The 24,881-nt window shown below is 32.3% G+C and overlaps 2 protein-coding genes and 1 pseudogene across 2 annotated transcripts; all 3 read right to left on the bottom strand.

Moving 5' to 3' along the window:
- Positions 1 to 5,079: 5,079 nt before the first annotated feature.
- Positions 5,080 to 11,000, bottom strand: LOC111301929 (G-type lectin S-receptor-like serine/threonine-protein kinase At4g27290). The gene is made up of 8 exons (XM_089744200.1): positions 9,805 to 11,000; positions 7,273 to 8,023; positions 6,899 to 7,027; positions 6,677 to 6,801; positions 6,383 to 6,593; positions 5,977 to 6,214; positions 5,750 to 5,900; positions 5,080 to 5,664 (listed from the first exon to the last, which is right to left on the bottom strand). The coding sequence occupies exons 1-8, from the start codon at positions 10,405 to 10,407 to the stop codon at positions 5,356 to 5,358; spliced, it is 2,517 nt and encodes an 838-aa protein (XP_089600326.1). The 5' UTR covers positions 10,408 to 11,000; the 3' UTR covers positions 5,080 to 5,355.
- A 9,473-nt stretch (positions 11,001 to 20,473) lies between these two features.
- Positions 20,474 to 21,254, bottom strand: LOC149514553 (cysteine-rich receptor-like protein kinase 34). Its single transcript, XM_089744201.1, has 3 exons — positions 21,060 to 21,254; positions 20,625 to 20,843; positions 20,474 to 20,515 (listed from the first exon to the last, which is right to left on the bottom strand). The coding sequence occupies exons 1-3, from the start codon at positions 21,252 to 21,254 to the stop codon at positions 20,474 to 20,476; spliced, it is 456 nt and encodes a 151-aa protein (XP_089600327.1).
- Positions 21,130 to 23,521, bottom strand: LOC111301930 (S-locus-specific glycoprotein S13-like; annotated as a pseudogene).
- Between the last annotated feature and the right edge of the window lie 1,360 nt (positions 23,522 to 24,881).

The following is a 24,881-nucleotide window of genomic DNA, read 5'->3' on the forward strand; positions in this document are numbered from 1 at the left end:
GTGACATTGACCGTATCGACAATTTCATTCTCATGTGAATCTTTGAACTCAAATGAGATGAATCTTTAAATGAGAATCTTTGAGTGTTAAATGAGAATTTTTTAATTTCAAATGAGAATCTTTAAGGTGTGAAATCCAAAATTTGTCGAATGTGAATCTTCAAATTCAAATGAGAATTTTGAATTTCAAATGAGAATCTTTGATGTGTGAAACCCAAAATTTATTGAATGTGAATCTTTAAATTCAAATAAGAAACTTTGAATTTTAAATGAGAATCTTTGAGATATGAAACCCTAAAGTTTGTTAGGATGTGAATCTTTGAACTAGAATGAGAAGCTTTGAACTTTTCGATGTGAATCTCCAAGTTTAAACAAAAAAGCTTAGACTTTTGGATGTGAATCTCCAAAATTCAAATGAGAATTTTTAAATGTTGGATGCGAGTCTTGCAATTTGCAAATGCGAATATTGAGATATTGCAAATTTGAATCCTTATGAAACTGAATTTTGAGAATCAAATTTCAGTGAGCTCTTACGAAGCGAAAGTTTTTTGTGAATCTAAACCTTTGATTTTCGAACTTAAATTATGAATCTTTGAGTATCCATTACAAATTTTATTAAATCTAATCTATGATTCCTTTGGACATGATTGTCGAAAAGCAATTTATTTTTTTAAAGTTGTGAGCCTCTGATTAGAGAAGCCTTGTTTATTTTTTTTAAAGTTGTTAAACCTCTGATTATAGGAGCTTTGTATTTTTTCCAAAGTCATTGAGCTTCTGATTAGAGGAACCTTGTTTATTTTTCAAAAGTCATTGAGCTTCTGTTTAGAGTAGCCTTGTTTACTTGTTTAAAAACAAAATGAAAAAGATGAAGGTGTTTGGGTGATCGTATATGGGGTGTTTACCCTAAAGTTTGTTAGGATGTGAATCTTTGAACTAGAATGAGAAGCTTTGAATTTTTCGATGTGAATCTCCAAGTTCAAACAAAAAAGCTTAGACTTTTGGATGTGAATCTCCAAAATTCAAATGAGAATCTTTAAATGTTGGATGCGAGTCTTGCAATTTGCAAATGTGAATCTTGAGATCTTGCAAATTTGAATCCTTATGAAACTGAATTTTGAGAATTAAATTTCAGTGAGCTCTTATGAAGCGAGAGGTTTTTGTGAATCTAAACCTTTGATTTTCGAACTCAAATTATGAATCTTTGAGTATCCATTACAAATTTTATTAAATCTAATCTACGATTCCTTTGGACATGATTGTCGAAGAGCAATTTATTTTTTTTAAAGTTGTGAGCCTCTGATTAGAGGAGCCTTGTTTATTTTTTTTAAAGTCGTTAAGCCTCTGATCAGAGGAGCTTTGTATTTTTTCCAAAGTCATTGAGCCTCTGATTAAAGGAACCTTGTTTATTTTTCAAAAGTCATTGAGCTTCTGTTTAGAGGAGCCTTGTTTACTTGTTTAAAAGCAAAATGAAAAAGATGAAAGTGTTTGGGTGATCGTATATGGGGTGTTTACATCTTTACACAAATTTTTATTGCACAAAAAATGTGTAAAGAGGGACAGCTGTAAACACCCTAATCGGTCCGAACCCAAATCCATTGGACCTTGTCCAATAAGATTTGGGCCTAAACCCATTAGGCCTGGTTCAATCGGGCCAAGTAGTTAGGCCTAGGTGTTTGTTATTTTATTTTATTTTATTCTTATTTTTTATTTTTGTTTTATTATTATTATTATTTATTTTATTTTAGGATATTAGAAAAAAAAAGGGAAAAGATAAAATTTTACCATGTGAATGCATGCTGGTAGTTTTTTTAAGGCATTGAATTTGTTTAAGGAAAATTTGAAGTTTCTGATAATATCAAAATCTTGTCAAAGGTTGAGTTAATCAAGGATTCATCTAAATTTTCCTATAAAATTGGCACAAAGATTACAAAAAAAAAAAAAGACGAGAAAAGAGAGATATCAGAAAAAAGAGAACAAAAAAGACACACACAAATAGAAAATCAGAAGTAAAAAAGAGAACAGATAGATCAAAAACACAACAAGCAAAAGGAAAAACATTTTGGAGTTTTGTTAAAGAGAAGAAAAATTTTTTCAAAAATTTTCTAGAAATTTTTCAGATTTCGACGAAATTTTTTAGCGTCGATTGAATTTTTCGACAAATTTCTCAGAATTCAACCTAGATTCCAACGTCGGTTGAATTTTTTGGCAACATTCCAATGAACCAACCTAGATTCTGGTAACATTTTTCAGAATCTGATGGAGATTCAACCGAAATTCATCATATTCTAGAGAGAGATAAAGAAAAAAAAAAGAGAGAGAAAAAGAATGAGAGATCTGAAGCAAAGGGCTAAAATTTGAGTTTTTATAACCTCCTCAAAACGACGTCGTTTTGACGTTTAAAAGAGTCCAAAATCCGCGCGTTTCCACCTGTGGCGACCCGACCCATAACGCAACCCACTTCAACCCGTTCCACAAACCTTGCTACTGAGCCGAGCCAAGCCGAGCCGAGCCAATTTTTCGTCGAGCCACGCCTTTGAGCCGTTTTCTGTGTCCAGAGTCGAGCCGCGCTAAACCTTAAGCCGAGCCATTTTGATTTTTTGGTATTTTTTTATTTATGTGTTTGTTTATTTTTTAAGAGTATTTTTGCATGAATAAATTTTAAAACTAATATAAAATAAAATTTTCAAAAAAATACAAAAAAATATTTTTGAGGAAAAGTTAAAAGTATCAATTTTCCTTAAAAATAAAATTTTCAAAAAGAAATATTTTTGATGAAAGTTGAAAATATCAATTTTCTTTGAAAATAAAATTTTCAAAAATACAAAAAATTATTTTTAAGGAAAAGTTGAAAATATCAATTTTTCTTGAAAATAAAAACATTCAAAGGCTTTAAGGAAAAGTTAAAAGTATCAATTTTTTTTGTATAAAAGCATGAGTTTTTCTTATAAAAAATCTATATAAAAAGTTGAATAATTATTCTTTTTTTTTCCTTTTCTATCTTTGAAAATTTTAAATGTTAAATAATCCGACGACGGAACCTCTACAAGAGAGACAGTAGTTTTTTTGCATACTCTTGAGGTGAGAGGATTTTTCTTAATTTTCTGCCAAAAGTATTAGAGTTAATTAAAAATAATTTCCAATAATAATTACTTGGTAAAATTTTTAAGGTTCATCGGATAACACGAAATTGAGCTGGTACCATCTTTCGATGAGCGTTATGAAGGTACTATAACCTTCCTCACTCGTAACTGAACTCTCAAATCATGTTCTGGTTAATAGACTTGAACCTATTCTTTTAGGGACCCTTAGTCAAGCTTAGGTGTTCATAGATTCCTTAGATGACTAATCGCACCTATATAAATAAATAAAAAAAAATTGGTAGCAATTTCTTAAAGTCAATGTCTACCGATAAGTCTTCAAATCTAAACGTTATGACATCGTTTTATCTTGAAAGTTTCACGGTTTTGTCTCGTAAAAAATGCTTCACAAATTAAGATTTAGATCTCTTCATATATATCATAGCAGAACTTCATATTATCCCGTTACATAAATTCATATAGATAAATAATCATACCTAAACAAAAAAATATTAGTGACCACTATATTTTTTATATTTAATGGACAGACTTTTGCACTTAAACGTTACGACAAGAACAATACTTGATGAATGTCATGGAATGGCACAAATTTAAGGAGTTCATATACTTATATATCCAAGAAGATGCAGAGAATCGGATTGATAAAAACCAGTATTCTTCATGCCACTCACGATTTCTTGTAGTAAGAGCCCCAAGCCAAAGACATCGAATTTTATAGAAAAAAAAAAAAAAAGAAAAGGGCTCCAAGATAATTTACCTGGTAGACATGTCCAAAACCACCCTCCCCCAGCTTATTTGTGGCTGAAAACTTACCTGTTGCAGCAGAACCGCTTGCAAAACTGAACAATGGCAGTTTAATCGTTACGCACTTGGCCCATATTTGCCTCTGTTGGTTCAGCTTCTTCAAAACTGAACAAATCATCTATTAAGATATGCAAGACATTGCTTTACTTTTTTATGTTGAATATGGGAAAACTACTAGGAGAAGATATGAATCATTATCAAGATCTAAATGAATGTGCCCAAAAGAAATTAAGTAATGCAAATTTGTTAGTATTATGGTTTTGACTTTTGAAGAAAGCATTGGCTACCAAAGACTAAAAAATTATAGTAACACCTAATTGTTGGGCACTTTTAGATCCAAAGCAACAAACCAAATTAGCAAGAACCTCGATCCCACATTTATAATATTTTTTTTTATTTGAGTGGTAAAGAGTTTATGAGCTTCACTTCGTATATGCATTTTCTTATCAAATCGATCTAAATAGATTTATCAGCATTAAATTTAATAAATTAATAAAAAAATTATTTTTTATAGTTCTAAAACGGATTCTAACTTAAGTAGTCAAGACTAACAAATTTTTTGTCACTCGAGCCAACATCGATAACATGTACAATATTTTTATTTTGTACAAATTCTATACAAATAGATTAAAATTATCCTTACATAAACTAAAGCCTAATTCATGGACAACTTATATGTATCTTAAATTATAATTTAAGGGTTAAATTGAGTATAATATTATAATTATTTGGGTTAAATTTGGTTTTGTTAGTTTTAAAATTATCATGATAATTTAAGAACCAAAATTATTTTATTAAGTTAATAATTATTTTAAAAATTAAAATTATTGTTTTGTATTTACTTATATATCAAATCTATACCCTACTATTAAGTTGTTGAATATAACAGCAAAAGAAAAACAAAACAAAGCTGCTTCTAAAAAAAATAGTAGTAATTTGTTTTTATTGTGATTATACTAAAATCTTGAGATTAAATTTCATTTAATAAGATTTGAGAGTTAAACTGATAAAAAAAAAAGTTAATGCTAGCTTTTGAAAAGATGACCTATTTTCCTATAGAAAGTCGTTCTAACTGATAACGCAAACTTCTTTTTTTAAAAAAAAAATTTCAAGACGATTCAGCCTATAGAAATTGAAAAATGTATTTTGTATTTTTCGTATTGACAAAAATTATGATACGTAAATTTTATATAAAACACGATATTAATACATAAATTTTTATTATTTCATATTTTATAAATACACAAATTATCAAGTTTATAAGTGACAACATGCAAGTACTTTTCTATTAACATTTAATCCCAACAAAAAGCAACAAAATCTTAAAAAAAAGAAAAAAAAGAAAAAAATAACCCTCATATCAGTTATACACAATTCAGGAAGTGCTGAAATATTTACTACTAGTACATATTGCATCAGGAAATTGTCTTCAACTAAAAGTTACTGCTACATTTCTATCTTCCTTCCAGCACAGTTAAGGTTACTGCATTGTCTGAAACAGATTCTCCTCTCTTTGATTTTGCATCCCCATCATTGTAACTTCTTTCTATGAAGAAACCAGGTTGTTTAGGTTCAGGCAATTTGTCTTTCTCATTTACCAACCAGGATACAACACAAGACATCACCGGCCTGTCCTTTGGGAACTTTTGAACACATAGTAAACCCAACTGAATACATCTTAGCACCTGTGATGGAACATATGAATTCTCCAGACATGAATCTATTAGCTCTAGTGCCCTGTCTTTCTTCCATAGCAACCATGCCTAATTCAAATGCACAACATTTAATTAGTCACTAACAAGAAGAGAAGGAAATAAGATTACAACATTGTCAGATTGTCTAACTTACATGTCCTAGAAGGTTATGGTGGTGATCCGGATGGGTAAAACTCCTATTCTTCTTGCCATTTAATATCTCTAACAAAAGCACTCCAAAGGCAAAAACATCAGATTTGATCGAAAATTCTCCGTCCACTGCATACTCTGGAGACATGTAGCCACTGCTTGTAGTATATCTCATGAGTTATATGATTTATTAATAAGACATTTGGAGCAATGTTCAACTATGCAACTTACTATGTCCCAGCAACTCTGTTTGTTCTTGCTTTATCTTCAGCCCCTCCAAAAGTTCTTGCCAAGCCAAAGTCTGAGATAACAGCATTTAAGTTGTGGTCTAGTAAAATATTGCTGGTCTTCAAATCTCTGTGGATAATTTGAAGTCTAGAGTCCTGATGAAGGTAGAGAAGTCCCCTTGCAACTCCCACGATAATGTCCAAGCGCATTTTCCATGGCAGTAATGCACTTCTCTTTTGATCTGCAAACCATTGCAACCCTTATAAATCTCATGATTGATTTGCGGCAGTATCAAAATCTCTTTTTTCTCAAAGTTAGGTAAATGGTTTCATTGGTAAGCTTGTCTGCAAGACACATAAAGTAACATAAATAAGATGAACCCAAAAATGAATGGACAAGAAAAACAGACCAAAAATAAAATAATCTAAGCTACTGTTTGGCATAAACTCATAAACCAGAATCCTTTCTTCCCCATGAATGCAGTAGCCCAAAAGCCTGACAAGATTCCTGTGCTGAAGTTTGGCAATCAGAACAACTTCATTCTTGAATTCTTCCAGACCTTGTTGTGAATTCTTTGACAACCTTTTCACGGTAATATCTTCTCCAGTACACAGACTTCCCTGCATTTTTCATTAAATCAAGGACTTATCATGTTTCTGTTAGTACTTTTTGGCAATTAGAAGAGAACCATGGATCTTTGTACCTTATAAACTGAACCAAAACCACCTGCTCCAATCAATTTTTTTGGAGAGAAGCCATCAGTAGCTGCAGTGAGAGTTGCCAAATCAAATAAATGTACCTCTATGTCTTCGTTCTTGCATTCCATGCCTATGATCCAAGATAATTGGCCAATTGAATATTAAGTATTGAGGATAATTTTTTTTTTTTTTTGTACAATGAAATTAGAGGATGAGTAGGCTATAACCTCTTATACTTTTTCTCTTCTTCCATGTAATGCACCATCGTACCAAGCATGCTATCAGGATTCCAGCAATAACTGATACCACTATGATCACTGCCAATCTCTTTCTCACATTTGAATCACTGGACACTTCTAGAACATTCAAGAATGATAAAATTTATCATTTGGTTGGATATTTTCCCGTTTCTGTAATAAATTAATTAGAGTCTTGCTAACTGCATTCAATTTTATCACAACTCAATCCAACATTAATTCATTAGCAATGCATAAGAATTGATCAAGATAAACAAAAATAGCCTTCATGCATATACCTTAATCCATGTAATCTATGACTCCAATGACTAATATAAGAAGAGTGTCCTAGAAGCTGCACTTACCAAGTTCAGAAGAATGCAGCCGTATATAGATATCTTGTCCTGTATTCTCTTCTGTGAAACCTTTAATATCAACTAGATTCCCGAACCACATCAAACAGCCATGTCCTTTGCCAGTAATGTTTGAATTAGCATAAGCTGTGCAAGAACAGTTCTTCAAGCACTCTTTCTCGCAGTCCCTAGTGCTCATAGTCTTATTCAACCTGAAGTCCAACAAGTCGGGCAATTTAACAGGCGAAATTTTTGAAAATCCATCTCCATTCTGGCAGTTTGGAGGCATTCTCCTTCTGCATCCGCCAGACCAATTAAGCAATTCCCATTCTGCTGGTGCGGTAGGGGTAAACCCCATTAGACACTCACAAATCGGTGAGTTCTGAGCTCTGCAGATGCTATTTGCTCCACACTGCCCATAACTGTCACAAAGATCATTTGGTTCTGTGTAGATTATGGCCCATTCTGTGGTTGCATTACTGAATACATAGTAGTGAAGCAGACCAGAAGTATTAAGGGTTATCCTCCTAATAACCAAGGAGCTTTCTGGTTGATACATATACTCGAATTCATCCATATGGAAAATTAACTTGACAGTGTAATATGGATCAGACAATGGAAGTAGACCACTGAACCGAAGTCCATTCCATGACCCAGTTCGGAACTTTTTGATTGATCCCATACTTAGTGTTGGGCTAAAAGCCTCCAATCCAATCACACCAGCGAAAGCGAAATCAAACAATAAATCAAACACACAAGAGACAACAATTTAACGTGGTTCGGTCCAACTGACCTACATCCACGGATGAGAAAAAAGATCCATTAGTTGTAGAGAATTACAAACATACATCATATCATCGACCTCACTCAACAATCAATACTCATAAGACACTCGCAATCTCTTCTAATCCTATGAAGTATTCTCAACTCAAACAAACACAAATTCAAACCCTTGTGCACTCTTTCAACATAACCAAATACATACCCATATGCTCCCATACATCATACCTATGTGGACCCTCTCAGTCTCCTCTAGTCCACTCACAAACAAATATACACACCCATAAGACGTAGAGCCCCAATACTCATATGGGGTGTCTATCCCACAAAACCCTACAACTCTCTTACATCTTTTTCTCATACCTAACTCTGTAGAGACTTCACCTATTTATAACCATACAAACTTGCCCATTAAGAATCCCTCTCCTCTTAGAATTCTTCTCCTGTAAGTCAAACTTACCTATTAAGAATCCCTTTCCTTTTAAAATTCTTCTCTTTGCAAGTCAAACTTACCTATTAAGAATCCTCTTTCTTTTGGAATTCTTCTTTTGCAAGTCTTCTTGTCCATCAAGCAATATCTGACAAATCCAAACAAATCTCTAACAAATCTCAAACAAATCTCTTATGGGATTTGAGTCAATATTCCCAACAATCTTCACCTTGACTCAAATTCCATCAATCATCTGTCTTCATGCTAGGCATGCTTGGCTTCACCTACAATGGAAGTCTCACAATCATCTTCTCTTCTCTTGTGTCTTCACGCTTCATACAAACCAATCATCAATCTTCAAAACTCGAACTCGAACTCTTCTCTCGAATCGAGCTCTTCTGAACTTGCTTCTTTCCATGTCTCAAATCATGCACTTCCCAAACCTTTAGCTCTTCCCACATCTCGAACTTTCAGCTCTTTCACATCTTGAACCTTCGGCTCTTTTCACATCTTGAATCTTCAACTCTTCTCTCATTTCAAACCTTCAGCTCTGATACCATTTGTTGGGGATCACCACAGCTCTGATACCATTTGTTGGGCTAAAAGCCTCCAATCCAATCACACCAGCGAAAGCGAAATCAAACAATAAATCAAACACACAAGAGACAACAATTTAACGTGGTTCGGTCCAACTGACCTACATCCACGGATGAGAAAAAAGATCCATTAGTTGTAGAGAATTACAAACATACATCATATCATCGACCTCACTCAACAATCAATACTCATAAGACACTCGCAATCTCTTCTAATCCTATGAAGTATTCTCAACTCAAACAAACACAAATTCAAACCCTTGTGCACTCTTTCAACATAACCAAATACATACCCATATGCTCCCATACATCATACCTATGTGGACCCTCTCAGTCTCCTCTAGTCCACTCACAAACAAATATACACACCCATAAGACGTAGAGCCCCAATACTCATATGGGGTGTCTATCCCACAAAACCCTACAACTCTCTTACATCTTTTTCTCATACCTAACTCTGTAGAGACTTCACCTATTTATAACCATACAAACTTGCCCATTAAGAATCCCTCTCCTCTTAGAATTCTTCTCCTGTAAGTCAAACTTACCTATTAAGAATCCCTTTCCTTTTAAAATTCTTCTCTTTGCAAGTCAAACTTACCTATTAAGAATCCTCTTTCTTTTGGAATTCTTCTTTTGCAAGTCTTCTTGTCTATCAAGCAATATCTGACAAATCCAAACAAATCTCTAACAAATCTCAAACAAATCTCTTATGGGATTTGAGTCAATATTCCCAACACTTAGAACCTGTTGAGGTAACTCAGGATTTTCAATTCTATAAGCATAGTCTCCTAGAGATGGATCATCCGGGCTTTTCCATGATGTCAAACCATCATTGAAGTCATTGGTGATCTTCATACCCGGTAACCAGGTATTGGATGGGTAGTCGAAGCTTTGCCACAAGTAAATTTCAGAAGAATCAGAACTCACGATGGCATTGTCTTTAACAATAAAGTTTCCTGAATCTAAGAGCTGTGCAATTGGACTGTCTGCCACTTTGGTTGTATTTGAAGACCAAATAACACTATTTGTATGGTTGGAAAGAATTAGTCCATTTTTGGTAAGAGCTAGAAAACCATTCGAACCATTAATTGGGTTGTTCCCGTTTGCAACCCAAGCAACCGTCTCTGGGTTTTGCTTGTACCATATCCCCAAGTACCTGTTCTTGGAATTTCCAGTAGAAAAGAAGCCAAGCTCAAAGCTTTGCCCTGCGGAGACTAAAGTCTCACCATCACTCATATATTGTCTTTCAAGTAAGGTATCTAAAGCAATGGAAAAATGAAAGATTTCTGAAAGAGAAATTAAGGCACAAAAGAAGGGGAAGAACTGATAAGCCTCCATTAATAATATTTCCAGTGGATTAAGGTAGAATATGATTATACGGCTATTAATATTGATAGAACTGTTGATTGACTTATCAATTTCAAGCCAACCAACATTGAGTATGCACCGGCGCGTAGTCAAGTTGATTATATATGCACCAGATTCTGTGCATAGTAAGGCAAATTTTCGGTGCGCATGCACCAAATGGACTCTGGCACCTTTCCTATAAATACCCTACTTTGGTAAGCTTTGGTGCAGCATAAAATCGAGCAGATTGAAACAAGCGAGAGAGTAGAGTGAGTGAGCTAAAATAAAAGAAGCTCACATAGAGGTTTTGGGTAGACAGCCATATTTCAAGTGTTAATTCTTCTTAATAGTCTTGGCTGATGGACAAGCTTTTAAGTCAAACCACGTAAATTGAGCATTATTTTTCTTGTTGCCGTTTTATTTTTAAACTATCAAATAGTTTATTCAAGTTGCTTGATTTGAGCTAGTTTTACTACAAGAACTACCTAGCTTTCGTAAAGTTTCTAAATCAAAAGCAAATAATTAATTTCCAAGTTCATCAAGAAATCGCCAAGGGCTTTCATCATTAAACAAATATATATGACCAATCACTTTCCATCATTGCTCACTACTCCACCAAAAACCAGTAAATCTGAAAAAAAAAATTCTTAGGAAGTCATCTTGCACAAACTAAAGCGACCCTTAGTCCAACTTAATGGAGAAGAGATCCTAGTTTTTTTTTTTTGGAGAAAAAAGTCCAGCAAATTATGTTGCTCTTACTCTAACTCGTCCAGCAAATTATGTTGCTCTTACTCCACTCCAAGTTAGAGTGAAAATGTTCAATCTCTCTACTTATCTTTATATTGAGGTTTATATTTTGGATTGTGCCAATAAAAGACCAGTTATACTCAAACTTATGTCCCCTTATTGTGAGACAAATGAGGTCACCAATTGAGCCAACCCCTTTGTCAATTATTAACTCAGAAACTAACTTGTCTACATGGAATTAACATTAAAAATGTTTGAAATACTTAAAAAAACTACCCAACTGGTCAAGTTTTTGCGTGATGAGACCACATGGGAATGATTCATTTTACTCTCACTTTAGTTCTTCAATACTGACGCCCTGAAAGAAAACATCAACAGTCAAAAAACAATAAAAACAACCTTTACTAAGTATGAAATTTCCACAACAGGAACCTGTCTTCATCATGATATGACAGTAAAAAGAATTGTCTTAAATTGGGTTTTTCTGAATTAAAATTCTAGCTTGTGTGGTTTACTTGTAAGATGGGGCTTCAAAAGAATACACAAATTCATCTGATTGAATGGCCCCAAATTACTTGAAGTTTTGGACTTTCAAATTAAACACGGTACTCCTTTCCATTGGAATGGCAGGACAGGAAAACGAAATAACCTAAGATTGTTCACAGTCAAACCCACACCTGAAGCACAAAAGATGGTACTAATATATCATCTCTCCTCAATTCTTTTTATTTAGAAAAATTTTATGTCCGCTTTGACCCGGTGAGTATCACAATTTTTTCCACAGAATGTGTTTGAAAAAGTATGGCTACAAAACTTCAAAGTTCGTATATATACAACAATTAAATCTTACATGCTCCTGATACAAAATTGGGATGCCACAGCTTATGATCTCTGCGGTTAAAGCCTAAACGAAGATATCTTATAAGTCTCTATTTATATATCATAGAAGATCTTTACAAATTCTTGATGTAAGATTGGAGACGTAAGGTTAAGATTCAGTTTTTTACTTTTATCTAAATCTTCACCCTTACACTACCACCACATTGTAAAGCTTTAACCCTACTTGTGTTTTACAGGTTCATTCACCTTATAATTATGTGCATGCATGTACCAATAACAGCTTAATTGATAATATATTAAACCTTCTCTTCAAATTCCTAAGAAATTTTCCTTTTGATTTATGAACACAAAATCTGAAGTTAGAAGAAAAAGCTGTCCTCTGACTGTTCAATTTACATACTCACCATGTTAGGTAGTGAGAAATCAAACGTTTTAAGTCAATAGCAGTATTCATTTTTATTCAATAACAATCAAAGTCAACAATAAAAATTTCAAGTCAATAGCTGTCCCTTTTAAGTTGACACGAAAACAAATACAAATCCAAAATTCAGAAAGCATTGTCAATAAATTGTAAAACAAGAAAAGTTTTCAAGAAAATAAATTGCTGCAGAATTTGTGTCTTCTTTCTTGCACTGTTATGGTTACTGCTTTTTCTGAAATTGCTTGTACTCTTTTTGGTGCTGCATCCACATCATTGGAACATTTTTTTCAATGAAGTAACCAGGTTGCTTAGGTTCATGCAATATTTCTTTGTTATAGACCGGCATAAATATCATCTATATATAAAAGTGTGAACTCTAAAAGTGATAATAGTGAACGATCAAAATATCCTTAGTAAATAAAAAATAATAATAATGAATGACCAAAATACCTTTAGTAAAAATTTTAATAAATTTTAATTAAAAAAATATTTTATTATTAAATTTTTATTGAGATAAATTATAATTTGAACTCTTTTATTATTAGACTTCTTATGGGACATTTGATTCTAATCTCTACTATAGTTGCAAAGTTTGTATATAAATGAAATATCATAAAACATTAAGAAATTTAAAAATAATGAAAAAAGACAAAAAAAAAAAAAAGGATCCATAATTCATTTGAATAGTTTGAAAAAGACATAATAAGTGTTTTCTTAAGATTTATAAAGTTAGATCAGACAAACTCGCCACATTATGCCTATAGAAATATTTTTAGAATAACATAACAATAAATAGATATACCAATTATCAAAAAGTTTAATACCCTTATCTTTTTAATTATTTCTTAAACTCCAAAAGTGAAAATAGTGAATGACCAAAATATCCTTAGTAAATCAAAAGTGATAATAATAAACGATCAAAATACCCTTAATAAAATTTTTAATTAAATTTAATTAAAATGATTTTTTATTATTAATTTTTTAATGAGATATATTCTAATTTGAACTCTTTTATTCTTAGACTTCTTATGGGGCATTTGATTTTGATCTCTAACTAAAAGATTGTAGTTGCAAAGTTTGTATATAAATAGAATATCGTAAGACATTAAGAAATTTAAAAGTAATGGAAAAAGACAAAAAAAAAAGGATCCATAATTCATTTGAATAGTTTCAAAAAGACATGATAAATGGTTTTAAGATTTATAGAGTTAGATCAGACAAACTCACCACATTATGCCTGTAGAAATATCTTTAGAATAACATAACAACAAATAGATATACCAATGATCAAACTATGATCAGATTTATTATAGCGGTAATGACATGTTACAACAATATGGTTGAATTAATGATAAATCTGACACTTTATGGCATGGTTTGCATGTTGAGAACATGGAAAGTTCCTATTAGCTCGATTATTTGATTGAAAGTCTCGTTGAGACATATGATTTGTGCGAAGAACAGACCGAGAATCATGATGATCATACCTTTGATTAATTTGTCTAGTGTGCCTAAAATCACGACAAGGATTATTGAAGCGCTGATCTCGACTATTTGGGTGAGTTACCATAGCTGTCTTATGGGAACTAACAATGGCTTTCATAGGTTGTGATGACAATACCTACATTCTTTTTAAGTGTTGCTCATGAACTAACGACCATACTTTCAAATCATTAAAGGAAATAGGTGTCTATTTTCAATAGCAAAGACAACTGGTTGATATTCAATGGTATTTGGCATCCATTCAAGGTACGAGTAACCAATTTTGAATTAGAGATAAGATGATTTACGGTTGCTAAATTATCAAAAATATATTTGATCTTGGTAAGATATTCTTCAATAGACATAGTATTTTTAATCAAACTTTACAACTTATCATGTAACAGATCTAACTTTGCTTGACACTGTTGATGAAAAATAATTTCTAAAATTATCCAAACCTGGTAAGAAAATGAAAAACTTAGGACCTGTGCTTGTGCACTTGGTGACAATGTTGCTTTCAAACAAGAGAGAACAAATTGATCTTTCTTCACCCACTCTGTATATGTAGGATTGGATGTGATTCCATTATCTTTGGTTATTATTTTAAGAGGAGGTGCAATGGTGCCATCAATATGCCTCATTAAATCACCGCATAATAAAAAAGGTATTATTTGATCATGCCAAAGCAAATAATTTTTTGAGTTTAACTTAATGGAGATAAGGCTAGAAATATTGGAAAAAGAAAAACACGGTATGAAAAAGGATTGGTTGTTGTAAGCCATAAGAAGTTTTAAGAAACAATATATTATAAAGAAAGTTGTTAGACTAGAATAATAGAAAGTAATTATTTTTAGATATAAAAAAAAGATAAATATTTGGATCAGAACTGAAGATAAGGAAACAAATAAGGCTACCACTCTAATACCATGAAATGAATCTGTAAAGAATAAATGTTCTACCCTATCCCATTTAGGGTTATGGTATGTATATTTATATCATGAGAGAGTACAAGCATATTTACACATAACTAAATGCATAACTATTGACAACGTATTCTAATATGACCTACGTCTATGAATAGGAAAAAAGTCTACTGGTATACAACAAAAGACAATATTGGCCAGTCCTCTATGAGAATTTTTGAAGACATTGTCAAACCCAACTAAATACATTTGGCACTTGACATGAATCATCCAAATATGAATTCATTACCCTTTGTTCCACAACAACCATGCTTGACTCAATTGCGTAATATTTGGTAAGTTAATAACCACCTATAGGACAAGAGAAAGTGAGTAAGATATTACAATCAATAAATCAACTTAATTACCCATCCTAAGAGATTATAAAGTGCTGATATCCATAATAATTATTGCAATTAGTTTTAAATTATTTTTTTCATACAACAAATATCATAGCTTAAGAATATGGGAAGGAGTTGTAAGTAACGAGATTTGAATCTCTAAATTTATTGGATATCAACTTTTAAAAAATTGACTATATGAATCAATTAACTAAGTTTCAAGTTTTTAGTTTTTCACTTTTTAAATTTTTCAAGAATAGGTTATAAGCAACGAAAAAAAATAAAAGGCAAACTTGTTAGGAATTACTATCTCCCTCCCAAACATTGTTATAGTCAATTCATTTAAACTATGTTGTTCTTCCTTTCTTGTTGTTTTATTTGCATTGCAACTTGTATCTATGAAGAATCCTGGCTTTTTAGGATAAGGCACATTTGCTTCTTCATTTGCCAACATAAAATTTACTAATGACATTGTTGGCCTGTCTTTGGGTAAATTTTGAACACATAATAAGCTCACTTGAATACATCTAAAAACTTGAGATTCAATAATAGAATCATCTAAGCATGCATCTAGCAGCTCCGTGGCCCTTCTTTCATTCCATAACAACCATGCCTAGAATAATAATCATTAAAAAATCTAGAATGAAAAGAAACAAAAGCCACAAAATCATTTTGTATACTTACATAGCTTGATAGGCTATGGTGGTGATCAAGATGACAGAAACCACTAATCTTTTAACCACTTATTATCTCTAGTAGAAGTACACTAAAGCTGAAAACATCAGACTTGGCTGAAAATTTACCATTAACTGCATACTCTGGTGACATATATCCACTGCATGAAAATTTTGGAATAAGTCCTTTAGAATGCTAAAAGGCTATGATTACAAATGATTGAACTTACAATGTTCCAACAACTCATTTAGTTTCTATTAGTGGTTAAAGCAACTAGACATGGCATTTCTATTGCAACTTGTGCAACTTGTTTTGACATTTTATCAGTTTAGGTAGCATGATGGATCTGTGTATGGTGATCTATATTGTTAGGCAAATAACTTTTGTAGTAGTTAAATAAACTTTTATATTTTTTAAGCCTATAAATTAATGAAATGAAGCTCATAATCTGAGTGAGGCAATTTACTGTAATACCAGATTTGTTTCTTCATTTCTTCCTTTGTTCTTATTCTGCTCTAGATCTTTCAATTGGTATCAGAGCTTCTATAAGGTTTTAGAGGGCCTGTAAGCTATTGAAATTGAGTGAAAAATCGTCAAACACTTACCAGCCAACTTTTGTCAACCTTAAATGGCCTCAACAGCTGCTTCTTACCTCCACCTCTTATTTTTTCTGATAAGAACTATCAAATATGGGCTGTCAAAATAAAGTCCTATTTGAATGCTTTTGATTTGTAGGAAGTGATAAAAAATGAAAAAGAACTAGCACAATTTATGGCAAATCCAATAGTAACTCAAATTAAAAATTATAGTGAAAAAAAAATAAAAAGGTAAAGGCTAAAAGTTACATTGAGTCATCAGTTTCTGATGACATATTCATCATAATCATGACCTGTGATACTACAAAACAAGCTGGGGATATACTCAAGAAAGAATTCCAAAACAGTGACAAGATAAGATAAATGCAAGTGTTAAACTTATAAGAAAGTTTGAAGCCTTAAAGATGAAGAAGTATGAAAATTTAAAACAATACAATGACAAACTCATAAAAATAGTAAACAAGATTATATTACTTGGTGAGGAGTTGTTAGATAAAAAAAATGTGAAGAAGGTTCTTGTCAGCTTATTAGAGAGGTTTGAGTCAAAAATTTCATCCCTTGAAGACTCTAAGGACCTGACCAAGATAACTCCAACAAAGTTATTTAATGCTTTACAAGCTTAAAAGTAAAAAAGGGCTATCAAACAAGAGGATTTAATAAAAAGTACTTTTACAGCCAAGGAAAAAGGCAAGATGCAAACAAAAAGCAAAGATAAAAAATAAAGAGATCGAAGAAACAAAGGTTCTATAAACAATGGAAAGAAAAAAATTTTCACCTTACTCTTACTGTAAAAAGAGCACTCACTTGGAGAAATATTACTAGTGTAGACCTAACATACAATGTAGATACTGTAAGTAACTTGGTCACATGGAGAAGGTATGCAAAAACAAAAAATAATAGTAACTAGATCGATAAATTAAAGTTGTTGACAACCAACAATAGCTAGAACAACAAGCTTTTGTTGCAACTTGCTATGTAACCAAAACATCCTCAAGTGTATGGTTCATTGATAGTGGATGCACACACCATATGGTATCTAATATCAACATGTTCAAAAAACTAGATAAGACATGTACCTCTAAAGTCAAAATAGGTAATGGTGATTTCATAAAAATTAAAGAAAAATTAGTAGTGGCTATTGAAACACCAATAGGTACCAAACTTATTGTAGATGTGCTATTTGTGCCTAAAATAGATTAAAACCTATTAAGTGTATGATAGTTGCTAGAAAAGAACTACTATTTAGTTTTCAAAGATAAGGCATGTATAATTCATAATCTCATTGGCCATGAACTCTTTACTATTAATATGAAAGAAAAATGTTTTTCCTTAAATTCGCATGAAGCAAACTCCTCTACATATGCTAGTTCACATGATGAATCTTTTTTATGGCATAAAAAGATGGGACATTTTAACTACAATGCATTAAATTTAATGCATAAAAATGATCTTGTACTAAACCTACCTACTGTTAAAGTCAATGCTGAAGTGTGTGAAGTCTATCAGCTAGAAAAATAAAGTAAGTTACCATTTGCAATTAACAAAGCATAGAAAGTAATTGAAAAACTACAACTTGTTCATACTAATGTTTGTGGTCTTATGAGAATCTTGTCCTTGAATGACAGTAGACATTTCATTACTTTTAAAGATGATTTGACCAGAATACATTGGATTTACTTCATAAAACAAAAGTATGAAGTTGCAAATGTATTTTGAAAGTTCAAGGCTTGGATTAAAAATCAAAGTGACTGTAAAATCAAGATTATAAAGTTAGACAATGGTACTGAATACACATCTAACAGATTTAATGAGTTTTGTGAAGTTGATGGAATTGAACACCAACTCACAGCAACTTACACTCCACAACAAAATGGAGTCAATGAAAAGAAGAATAGAATAGTTATGGAGATGGCAAGATACATGTTGTTTGAGAAAAATCTTCTCAAGAAATTTTGGGTAGAGGCAGTCAATATCTCTATCTACTTGCTCAATAGGCTACCCACAAAAGCTTTGAAAAGAAAAACTCCATTCGAGCCTGGTATGGAAGTTTTTAGCAACATCTGTTATGTGTTTGTTCCTGATATCAAAAGGGACAAACTTAATCAGAAAGTAAAAATCTGTATTTTTTTGGAGATAGCAACATCACCAAAGGCTATAGGACTTACAATCCACTTACAGGCAAGGTTATTATAAGTAGAAACATGAGATTTAATGAGCAAATTGCCTAGAATTGGAAAAAGTCAAAGGTAGAATCAGTCAAGCAAACTATTACAGACATGATAAGCTTCCAAGATCAAGAACATTATATGTTTGAAAATGAAATCATTGATCATGAACCAGTGAGAGGAATCAGACCACTCATAGATATTTATCAAAGATTAAATGTTGCCATTTTTGAACCTGTAAGTTTTGAAGAAGCTATCAAATTTTTAAAGTGGAGAAATGCCATAAAGGAAGAGATTCATATGATTGAGAAGAATCAATCTTGGATGCTTGTTGACAGACCAAGCAACAAAAACTTCGTTGGTATTAAATGGATTTTCAGAATGAAGTTGAATGCAAATGGTTCCATCAACAAACGTAAAGCTAGATTAGTAGCTAAAGGTAACTCCTAATAGTATGGTGTTGATTTTTTAGAGATGTTTGCTCCAATCGTAAGGTTAGACAGCATAAGGTTGCTATTGGCCTTAGCAACTTAGAAAAGTTAAAAAATATACCAACTTGATGTCAAATCTGCCTTTTTGAATGGTTATCTTGAAGAGGAGATATATATTGAACAATTTGATGGTATTGTTGCCAAAGGAGATGAGGGCAAAGTCTATCCACTCAAGAAGGCATTGTACAGATTATAACAAGCTCCAAGAGCTTGAAATTCTAGAATTGATGATCATTTGCTAAAGTTAAGATTCAAGAAAAGCTTAGTGAAGCAACATTGTACATTAAGATTTTTGACAGTAATGATCTGTTGATTGTTTCTTTGTATGTTGATGATCTTTTGGTGATAGATAGCAAATGAACTCTTGCGGAGGACTTTAAACACCAAATTTAGGAAGTTTTTGAGATGATAGATAACGGGAAAATGTCTTATTTTCTTAAAGTGAAAATTCATCAAGACTAGCAAGGAATCTTCATTTGTCAAAAAAAATGCAAATGAAATCCTGAATAAATTTAGGATGGAAAATTGTAAACCAGTCAACACTCCTTTGTCTCAAAATGAAAAACTCATTAAGGAAGATGGAGCTGACAAAGTTGATGGTTATATTTATAGAAACTTAGTTGGTTGCTTGTTGTATTTGATAATAACAAAGCCAGACATCATGTATGCTGCAAATTTATTCTCTAGGTTCATGCAAAATCCTAGTGAGTTGCATTTTAAGGTTGCAAAAAAAATGTTGAAATATGTCAAAGGAACCAATGAACTTGGAATTTGGTTCAAGAAGAATGAAAGTTCAAGACTAGTTGGATTCACAAATACTGACTAGGTTGGTTCTCATGAAGACATGAAAAGCACTTCAGGTTATATGTTTTTCATTAGATTAAATGTGTTCAGCTAGAACTCAAAGAAAGAAAGAACTGTGGCTTAATCGACAACAGAAGCAAAGTATATAGCTGCTGCAACTGCTGTTATTCAAGCAATTTGGTTAAAAAAAATTCTAATGGATTTGAGTCAAAAGCAAGATGATCTAACAAAAATTTTTTTGACAATCACTCAGCAATTGCAATAGTCAAGAACCCTATGTCTCATGGAAAAACTAAGCACATTAAGATCAAGTATCACTTTATTAGAGAAGTTGAAGCTGAGAATGAAGTGAAGCTAGTGTGTTGCAAGTCAGAAGATCAAATTGCAGATATTCTGACCAAAGCCTTACTAAAGGCAAGGTTTCAAACATTAAGAAAAAGTCTTGGTGTTTCCAGTAAAAATGCCAAAGACGAACATTAGTGGTTGAAGCAACTAGGCATGGCATTTCTACCGCAACTTGTTCTGTCATTTTATCAGTTTAGGTAGCATGATGGATCTGTGTATGGTGATCCATACTATTAGGCAAACAACTTTTGTAATAGTTAAACAAACTTTTGTATTTTTGAAGCCTATAAATTAATGAGATGAAGCTCATGATCTAAGCGAGGCAATTTACTGTAATACCATATTTCTTTCTTCACTTTTTCCTTTGTTCTTCTTTTGCTCTAGATCCTTCAGTTTCTGATAATTTATCATCCCCTTCGAAGTTCTTGACCAGCCAAAGTCTGAAATTTTGGGGTTCATATTACTATCTATATCTAGCAGAATATTGCTGGCTTTGAGATCTCTTTGGATAATTTGGATCTTCGAGTCTTGGTGTAGATACGTTAGTCCTCTCACAATCTGCATGATAATGTCAAAGAGTTTCTGCCTTGCCAATGACACTCTCCTGTCATGATCTGCACACCACCTCCCTGACTTATTATAACTTTCTCAAAATTAGGCCTTTCCAATCTTATTTGAGCTTATTGTATTGAAGATTGAGGAATCAAATATTATTTAATATGATAAGATGCATGAAAGGTCAAGAAATCAAACCAAAGATAGAATAATCCATACTTTTGTAGGGCATATATTCATAGACCAAAAGCCTTTCTTCCCCTGAATGCAGCTGCCACAGAGCCAAACAAGATTTCTGTGTTGAAGTTTGGCAATTAAAACTACTTTATTCCTAAACTCTTCAGCACCTTGTCCTGAAATCTTAGACAGTCCCTTTACATCAATTTCTTTTCCTGTTGGAAGGATGCCCTGCATGTTGCATAGACAGAATATGCAACTTACAATGACACTTCTACATTATCCTTGCAGCTCTCTTGGCCTATTCTGACACTTTAGCCTCTAAGTCTAATGTATTTGAAAAATAGTGATGATGATTTGGAAAGGTAAGATGAATTCGTTTACCTCTTTACCATATTTTCTTCATAATGTAGCAGAACAAAGCAGCCAAGATCACCATGCCAGGAATGACTGAAAGCATACAATTGCAGCAGCAGGACAGCTTCATCGTGTAAATTAAAATACAACTTTCTAGTCGAAATTTAAATAAAAAATCGAAAAACAAAATCAGCAAGGTCAAACACTTATGCTTACCTCTTTTCCATTTTTTCCTCAGGATAAGGCAGAACACCGAGCTCAAGATAAGCATTCCAGAAATGATTGAAACTACCATGATGATCTTTACTGGTTTCTTTTCGTTTGAAGCACGCACTGATCCTTGGAGAGGCAGCATCAAGTCCAAACAATAATTTTCTTAAAATAAATTAACCTTTTCATTTTTTTCAAAAATGCTAATCCGTAACACACAGACCTTTGCTAAAGCTTTCTATTTAGGCCTAACACCTTCCTTGAAGAATTTTATACAGAACAAAAGAACAATATTTGTGTTAGTTTCCACCAGGAAATGTTGCAGGGAAGTATAATGATGTAAATTTTACAATGTTATGTGCTGCTTGTGGGTTTACAAAGCTGGTTCAACTTTTTTTAGAATTAAGCAAATGATTAGGGTTCATATTGCAAACAGAAAGTTAGTATTTGGAAAGACTATTTTCAGATTGACATTATGCAACCAAACAATAGAAAAACGACAATAAACGTTTTATTTCTACTAGTTTACTTACCTAGTTCTGAAGATGGTACTCTTACATAGATATCATGTCCCATCGTTTGTCGTGATTGGTTTTTCATATCAATCAGGTCCCCGTACCACATCAAGCAGCCCTTCTCTTGTTCATCTAATTTCGTGCTTGCATAAGCACTACAAGAGCAGTTTTTCAAGCAGTCCATCTTACATTCCTTAAGATTCATATTCTCATTCAACTTGAACTCTGTGAAGTCAGGCAATTTCACCCCAATAAGTTTTAGAAAACCCTTTCCATTTTGGCAATCTGATGATGATTCTTTTACACACTTGTTAGACCAATTGCGATTATTTGAATCCATCCCTTCTGATTCAGGTCTGAACCCACACATCGGTGTCTTGTTGATGTTGCAAATACCATTTGCACCGCATTGGCCATATTGGTCACATTGGTCTGGCGGCGCTAAGAAAAATGTGTACCACTTGCTGGTCCTCTCATTCCATTTAACACGCAGGAGAGTACCCGACTGGTCCATGGTTAATCGCAAAATAATTGGGTTGTTGAAAGGCTCATAACTGTGATAGCTTTCATCCTCATTATGCACCAAATATGGTACAAAACCAAATTGGGAGACACAGAAGTACCTCCAAAGTTATAACCATCCCATGGTCGACTACGGTACACTTTTGCTGATCCCAAGTAACTAACTGTAGAGGGCAAGCCTTGAATGCTAAGTCTGCAAGTAAAGTTTCCTGGAGATGGATCATCAGCACTTTTCCAAGATGTTAACAACCATTCTGATCCAGTTTTTAAGTTCTGCCGAGCTTCATGCCTGGCAACAGCGTGTCTGACAGGTGATCAAAGCTCTGCCACAGATAGATCTCAACAGATTTCATGGTTTTGTTGTCTTTAATTACTAAGTTCCCAGAATCTAAGAGTTGTGCAACTGGATCTTCTGCTTTTCTAGAGATGTCCGAAGACCAAACAGTGTTGTTTATTCCATCAAAGGGTATCTGGTTTCCATCACTATTGATTGTTAAAACTCCACCTGCATCAGCTATTGGGCTGTTTCTGTTTGCAACCCACACAACTGCCCCAGAAAGATTCTTGTACCACATCCCCAGGAATCTATTCTTTGAATTGCCAGGAGAGCAAAAACCCAGTTCAAAGCTTTGGGATGAAGAAACCAATGTTTGACCATCACTAATGGATTGTGCTGCAGCAATCGTATCAGCTGCAAATGACAACTTCATGATTGATAAAACCATCGTAAGGTAAAAAAAAAAGGCATGTGAGAGAACCCTTCAATTGACTATTAACATTAAACAGTTTCCAATTGTTATCCTCCATGGGTAGTTTCAGTATTGAACATAGAGATAACTCATTACAGAACCGAGTTGCCTAGATTTACTTGCAAGGATTGGCAATAGAGTGGACCGCCATTTTATTTATTCTACATGATCATGTGATTTTACATTTCAAAGTCTGTATTTATTCCACATCTGTTTCAAGGAGGATTTGCTAACTTTGTTAATGGGTTGTCAGCCTTCAAACAAAAACTAATTGTTAGCTATTTGACCTAAATTATGGTGAGGTATTTCATAGGCGAAATTAGTGGCGCCGAGGTCCAAGGCCCTAAAATTTTTGACACGATGTTTCCCAACGAAAGGAAATGTTTATTAGGGTACATAAATTTTAAAAAATTTTAATACTTATTAAAATTATAAATTTATTAATTAATAAGATATTTATTTTTTAATATGATAAACATATTATAAATATATTATTGTTAAAATATTATATTAATTAACATATTTTTCATTTCAATATCACATTAAAAATTTTTAAAATTTAAATACTAAATTGAATATTTACTATAATTTAAGATTTTTATTATTATTATTTTCTTCGCTTGACACTAATTTATTTTTTTCTTTATTTTATTTTTTAATTAAATAAATTATGAAACAAAAGAAGTTGATGGATAGAATTGGCAAAAACAATTTGTCCCCGATATGATGCCATTTAATTGAGATGTTCATGTAATACCCTAACAAACTTTTTTCTTTTTCTTTTTTTGTGCTTTAATTTTTTTTATGAAAGTAATTTTGAGAAAGAAAAATCCAATGGATGCTTCGACATGGTACCCAATTTAATTTTTTTGTATATTTTATATTTTTTAATTAGATAAATTTTGTAATAAAATGTGCAATTGATAGAGATATTAATATAATTTATATTTCACGGTTTTGACTCATTTCAATTTAATAAGAATCCATTTTTTTTTTAATTTGGCATTGACTTGAAACAAATGAAGCTTTAAAAAAAAAAAATGAATTCAGATCAAAAGTGTATTCAAGTTAATTTGTCCTTACCAATTTCAAAGTATATATAAAATATATTTTTTATTATTTATTTAATTTTATATAATTATATGTATTGTATTAATAAAATTATTTTATTTTAATTTAAAAAATTAATATTTTAAACTTAATATGAGATGTTAATGTGAGACTTTTATGAGTTCTTTTTTCGTTTTTTTACTTTTTCTTAATTTTTCATTTTCTCCATTTTCTAATTTTTTTATTTTCTTATCTTTTATTTTTTTTATTTTTTAATTAGATAAATTTTATAAAAAATATTCGATGAATAAAATTACTAAAAAAAAATTAGCAGGGGCATTTTTTTCTATTTCCTATGAAATTTTTCCTTTTGTTTTATGAACACAAAATTTGAAGTTAGAAGAAAAAGCTGTCCTCTAACTGTTCAATTTGCATGCAATATGAGGTAGTGAGAAATCAAA

The sequence above is a fragment of the Durio zibethinus genome, chromosome 15, assembly GCF_047325235.1.
Source record: "Durio zibethinus cultivar Kanyao isolate XHJ-2024 chromosome 15, ASM4732523v1, whole genome shotgun sequence".
Classification (NCBI taxonomy): domain Eukaryota; kingdom Viridiplantae; phylum Streptophyta; class Magnoliopsida; order Malvales; family Malvaceae; genus Durio; species Durio zibethinus.

Coding starts and splice junctions, on each gene's coding strand:
- LOC111301929 (XM_089744200.1), bottom strand. CDS start 10,407: ATGGAGGCTTATCAGTTCTTCCCCTTCTTTTGTGCCTTAATTTCTCTT. Junction 6,802..6,898: donor GAAGAGAAAAAGTATAAGAG/GTTATAGCCTAC, acceptor CTTGGATCATAG/GCATGGAATGCAAGAACGAA. Junction 6,215..6,382: donor CTTAGATTATTTTATTTTTG/GTCTGTTTTTCT, acceptor AATGGTTTGCAG/ATCAAAAGAGAAGTGCATTA.
- LOC149514553 (XM_089744201.1), bottom strand. CDS start 21,254: ATGCAGGGCATCCTTCCAACAGGAAAAGAAATTGATGTAAAGGGACTG. Junction 20,844..21,059: donor TGAATATATGCCCTACAAAA/GTATGGATTATT, acceptor ATTATCATGCAG/ATTGTGAGAGGACTAACGTA. Junction 20,516..20,624: donor AAAGTGAAGAAAGAAATATG/GTATTACAGTAA, acceptor TTTGCCTAATAG/TATGGATCACCATACACAGA.